Genomic DNA, 6,143 nt, shown 5'->3' on the forward strand with positions numbered 1-6,143 from the left:
AAAGGCCATCAATGGGACCCATGGGGTGACCGAAATATTTGATGCAGTTCGCAAAAGAGCTCGGTGTAGTGACTTCGTGTCACTTGCATGCCAGGATTATAATGCTAGCACTAAGAGATGCAGCCGTATCTGTCTATTGGCAAGAGACTCCTTAGTGTAGCTTCCACTACTTTCCTCTTCAAACTCCCCCATCAGAAAACGCCTGTTGAGACCGATGGGTGTGATTGGAGCTTCTCTGCTGTACAAATCCACCTCAACTCGGAGCCGGGGCTGGAGATGTCTTCAAACCAACTCTGTCCCATAGCATGTGGAGAAGGTGCAATGGTAGTGGCATGCTACTTCAACGTCGACGAGTACATAATAACTGTTGGGAATGTTTTAAAGGTGTGACGAGACAACGTGCTTAAAACCACATCAACAGGAGAAGCAGTGGAAGCCAAGCAAATGGGTCTCACAGACACTGTCAACAAATGGCCATCACTTTGTTCTCCACTTCTTCAATGCTGTGAAACTCGCTGTTGTTCGATTGTTTCTAAACTGCCTTGTGGCGAGAAATGCCTGTTGTTAGGTGAGCAAACATTCCATTCTTTATTTCCAAGCGATGCCCTGCCAACGCCACACTTTTAAGGCAGCATCGCATTTCGGAAGCCCATTCTACTCTAACGTTGTGTGTGATGCACTGCAGACGAAATCATCCACTATGCATTCCTTGGTAAAAATACCATCCAATTATGGCTGAGATCTATCTACTCGATACCATACCACACAACTTGGCGATAGGTGGCGAATACTTTTTCCTGCAACACAGCTGGGACTAGTGACCTCAAGGCTAGCAAGACCCCACACTGTCGCAACACTAATTCATGAATGGAGGTGCGCACCAGGATGGGACGAGAGGCGTGTGCTGCCCCCTCCACACCTTCATCCTCACCCCCAGTTTGCATATTCCTCTCATGATACTCCTCCAAATGTCCAGTCCATTGTCTTGGCTAAGTTTGCTTTTGCTTTTTGAGATGAGACGCTATGGACATGTGGCGTTTGTCGGTTCGTATCTCTTTTGGAAAGGATTGTGGACTGCAATGATGATTACCACAACAAGAAGATTATTTGAAGATGCTTTCTGAAGTTGGCCACTTTTGTTGTGGAAGAGGACATGAGCTTACTTGGTTGCCTCACACCAATGGCAATTCACGCGATAGCTGCTCCACGTTAACTTCGCATTGTGGACCAAAAGACGAACGGATTGGACAGTCGCGTTGAGTTAACTCGCCTTTGATGAATTCAGCTGCGTCATGCTGTGAACACACGATTTCGTACAGAAAGCATTGGCAAAGGCTTTGAGAGACAAGTCTACCTAGATTCGGATTTGCGTTTACTTGATTGCTGTGCGACTCTTGAACTGAGGCTACCTTTGCAATTACCTTGCCTAAGAATAGTGGTTTTAAATGCGCCATCAACATCCTGCAATAAAACCACACCGATTTCCTCCTTGAGTTTTTTTATTGGTGCAATGAGCGAAAAGTGTTCGAACCGTAATTTGGCGGTCGATTTGGACAGAAATGCAATAGTTTGTTGTCTATCACAATTTAGAAAGATTGCTAGCACTTTGTGGACACTTGCCTGGATAAATGTGTGTGGAAATTAAGGAATTCGTGGGTGAATATGGCTGTGGTGTTTATCCGAAATGCAACATAAGAGGGCGTGCTTCTTCATGAAGTACCCCTTACTATCATAAGACTTGTTAAAAACACCAAAAGTACGGATGGATGGACTTCATACTTGACTCTTATTGGTGAGCATGAGGCTATTTTGGTGCAATTCAATGGGGGAATGGATGGCCTATCTTTTGCCAGACAGACTGCATTGTTTAAGCGCGAGACATTGGGCACGGCATATGCTATATCGTGCGCTTATGAAATATTTATCGCAGTACTTTATTTGTTTGATCATGTAGCACCTTGGGGCTACATCTCGGCAACTTGTCTTGAGTCAGTTCATAGCCCAAACCCAAAGCTTTCATATAGTGGTGCTCTACCTCAGCGGTGTAATTTTGACAGGGGTCGGACAATGCGCGTCATTTATAGATTTCAGGTTTTAATGTAGTCTTACAAAGTGGGTGTGGCAAAGGTGATTTCGAATGAGGAAAAATAGCAATTATTCGTGCAAAAGCAATTTTATATTCGAGTGATTTCGAGTTTCCACACACTGCCATCTATTGCCTACGTTGTTTGCTCACATTACGTACCACTGCTTAAACTGCGCTCTCAATGTAGGAAATATGATCGACAAACAGAAATAATTACAGTTTTATTGTGTATTAATTAAATGACGACCTAGGCGGTAAGTCTTAACACGCACTGTTAGAGAGAAAATGTGCGAAATCTTATGAATGTGCTCGTTCACTTATAGCGAAATTCCCCTCTCTTACCACAGCCAATTCATCAATTGCAGTTTAGTGGCACTTCAATACTAGGACCATTTACAATCAGATTCTATAGCAGTCATCAAATTAGACTTGGTAGATCTGGTAAGTAAAACATTGTACGCCTTTCCTCAGAGTTGGGAAACGGCAGCTGCTGGCCTTGGGTAATTCTTCATGCAAACACAAACGACTGACCACACCTAATTTTAGTAAAGTTTTCTTGTGTCAAAAGAAATTCGTCACCAATCGGCACAAGATATACTAACATAAAACGCAAATTTCCATTAAAAGTAAGTAGTATAAGGTCAGTTGCTTGCAATTCCAATTAGCATATTTCGGATCCTTATCATGTCTTGCAGAACTAAATCAGCTCACTTCGCTACTATTTGGCAAATTTTCTATAAAAGTAGTAATTCAGTAAACTTTAATATGGTTCTCTATGCTGTGTCATCTGAATTTGTAATGACAAAGAAAGAAATTCCAGGAGAGTTTTTAAACCACTTCGCTGGAGCCAATCACAGTGCACTTGGTGACAAACCAAACTTTCAATCTACTAATTTTGCAATTAAATGGAGTGGCATCCATGATTGCAGTGAGAGTAATTTATGTGCTCAAGTGAAGAAGGTAGATGTATTACCAAGAAGACTATTTACCACTATCAAAGGTGGTTTGCCAGTCTTTTTACTTTGTTTACCCCAAACGATTTGCAGCGTATGTGTTTTAATTTTAAAAACGCATTAGATATTCCAATTGGGGAGACAAATAAGGAAAATATCTACACTTTTGGAATTGAAACATTTATTGGTTTCTCCGACTACATTAATTGGGCACATAAGTGAAACGGTAAATTTCTCTCCTTTGCTTTTACTCTTCTGTCAGAGAAGATAGGTTATGATGTCTACGAAGAATTTCATTGCTTGTTAGAAAGATTTCCCATCCAGTTGCCTTTTTTTGGGAAAGAAGTGACGCAGTTTCAAAATTAAGATTAAGCATTAGCTAAGGGCCTCTTATTTTCGAATCTAGCGCTCACACGTCCAGATCTAGCTCTGCATGAACTGGTGCCAAATGCTTGCTAGCCAACGTAGAGCAGCTACGGCGAACTCCTTTCAGCAAACTACTGGCATCCCAACTTTGTTGGGACGTGCTTAGACATTTGTACACACTTTGTTATGGATACTAACTGGATTTGAGTGATTCGTTGAGTCTCATTCATACCTAATCGGATTTTAGATTCATGAGACAACTTTTTTGCCAATGAGCGTTACTTCACAAATTAGTCAGAAATTGGACTTGAGAAACTCTAATACAAAAACTCATAGTTAGTTTTGCTGTTAAAACTTTTTCATTTACCAACATAGTGGTGGGCTAAGCCATCTAATCTGTACTGTTGTTAGCAATAATATAAATAAATTTTATTAAAGAATAAAGACTTCTCTACACTGTACTGAGATTCACAAAATTAGTCCAAGAGCTCTAATGAAACAATGAAATTTCGAGCATGTGGGGATGCAATTGGCATCTGGTCTTTAATAGTCTATAAACATGTAAAACAATATGCCTGCTAGGTGAAGTCGAAGATTTTAAGCGTCTAATGTTGAAGGAGGGGTTAATTACTTCAATGAACACCTTTTTACACTTAGAAGGATCCACATTAGTAATGGGCGTATCTGCGGGGTACTGATCCGCTCCTGGATGTTCGATCAAATACAGATCGTTGCTTCATGCCATATTCGTATCGGTTCCCCCTATAGTCCTCGTATTCCGGGTCTAGGTAGACAAGATTCTTGTTGAGCATAGCTGCTCGGCTGTTGTAATTGTAGCCGGAACTCTCGAATCGCTGTCTAGACGCCCGTCTCCGTGATGAGCGACGAAGCTCTCCGCAGTCATAGGCAAATCTGCCGTTCCGAGACTTTCGGGAGACTGGCCGGTAGATCTCGTAGTTGGTGGAATCGAAATTATCAAAGATGTCACTTTTTTGGCGATTCAGTGAGCGTTGGGAATTGTAAATGTTGGAATATCCAATAGAGGAAAATGCAAAGGGTTGGACTCGAGGCAGCTTTGGTTCCTCTTCTTCCTTCCGGTAAAAAGCTCGCATAGTCGGGTTGTGTGCGGCACTGCGGTAGAAGTAGTGGGAGGCCGAGGTCACACTGGCATCACTTTCCTCCGCCATCGGTGTGGAGAAACTTGAGCCGGAATTCACGGCGGTGCGCACGCTTTCGTTTTTAAAGTTGGCAGTTTCGCTAATCGGACTCAGCTGCAGTTGATCAATCACATAGCGAAACATGGTCCCCACAAGTGGAGTGGGAAGACGTATTACTTGAATCTGATTCCGAATTTTTGGGTCGGTCACAACCATAAATACAAGGGTGGGATCGCGTTCGCATGGGTAGGTGGCCTGAACAGCCTTGTAATATATCTTTTGCTTCTCTTTACGATAATGAAGGATGAGGTAAGAGGAGTAATTGCAGACGTAGCCGTTGATTTTTGAATCTGGGAGACGGTTTTCGTTGTAGAGGTCATTTACTCGGTCCTGGGTGCTGAGGTCATGGCTGTCGAACTTCACCGGGTCGGAAATTCCTGCGGGACTCCGGAAGTAAATAGCCCTTCCTTCCTTGTCTAATCGTTGGATGAGTAATGCCATGGTGTTGTGGAAAGAGACTGTATCAACTCTGCTGCGTAAGCTAGGGCTCTCCTCCAACACGTGCGTACACGCGGTGCGCAGGGCTAGGAGTAGCCACTCACAGGCGCAGTTGCTTCGCCTCCATTGGTGCATGGCGGCTGCGCCAGTGGTAAGGCGACAGAACTGCCAACTGCTTTCCTATTGTCCTAACTTCACCAGTTTACCAAGGTATTTTACGCATTTTAGCAAAAAACGCTTTCAATGTCACTCATTTAAACTTTATGAATATGAGTAATTAGAATGAACCTTGTATAACTTGGATTGTCAGTGCGTACCTGTTTGAGTGTACGTGAGTTTTTTGCTTGTATGAGCGGCACAACTCCCCTGTAATCTGCATGTCATGGGCCAACCAACTCTGCCACCTATTCACTGTCTTTCGTCCTCTACCTGTGCACAAAATACTGCCCTAACTCGCTCCTTTAACAGTAAAATCAAAAGTAATTTGTAAATAGCAAAAAACACCGATAATCAGCCCTTGAGTGCGAAAATGCGTTAAGATGGCTACGCCTTAACATGACATCGTTAGGAGGAGACTTTGGGGAGAGTGGCACCATTGTAAGACAGGAGTACTTCGATAAACAATCACTCCACTTGCATAATGGAAGGACCAATATAAGAGAAGATTTTGAAGGGTGGGATAGCATGATACTTTGATCTACTTTGAATTTCAAATATGAGCTAGGTTCTAACTTGGGAAATAAGACAAACCTTTTTAAGTTACAAGAGATCAGATTTCATGTGCGAACCAGAATTTAATTTGTAATGTGGAGAAGCAAATTATTTAGCAAAGAAAGGACTCAAATAATTATATCATAAATATTTATATTGATAATTAAAAGCACAGGTTACTTATTTATTTCAGTAATTAAACCGCGACAAAGATGTTAGGATGGCTTTTAAATGCTTTCTGTGGGATAGTTCTCACAATTTTTTTTGCAATTTAGTCCTTATATGATAGTCAGCAAAATATTTACTAACGTAGGAGGAGGCCGAACATTTGCATTCATTAATTTGAGCGGAATCTTTACTCCCATAGGGTAA

At 42.1% G+C, this 6,143-nt stretch overlaps 1 protein-coding gene across 1 annotated transcript; it reads right to left on the reverse strand. All coding sequences in view use genetic code 11, as the record gives it.

The window, feature by feature from the left end:
• Positions 1–4,073: 4,073 nt before the first annotated feature.
• On the reverse strand, positions 4,074–5,195 carry EGR_01668 (hypothetical protein; the record flags this gene model as incomplete). Its single annotated transcript, XM_024490917.1, has 1 exon — positions 4,074–5,195. One exon carries the CDS (start codon positions 5,193–5,195, stop codon positions 4,074–4,076), a length of 1,122 nt encoding a protein of 373 aa, XP_024354782.1.
• Positions 5,196–6,143: the final 948 nt, after the last annotated feature.

Source organism: Echinococcus granulosus, assembly GCF_000524195.1.
Source record: "Echinococcus granulosus chromosome Unknown EG_S00006, whole genome shotgun sequence".
Classification (NCBI taxonomy): domain Eukaryota; kingdom Metazoa; phylum Platyhelminthes; class Cestoda; order Cyclophyllidea; family Taeniidae; genus Echinococcus; species Echinococcus granulosus.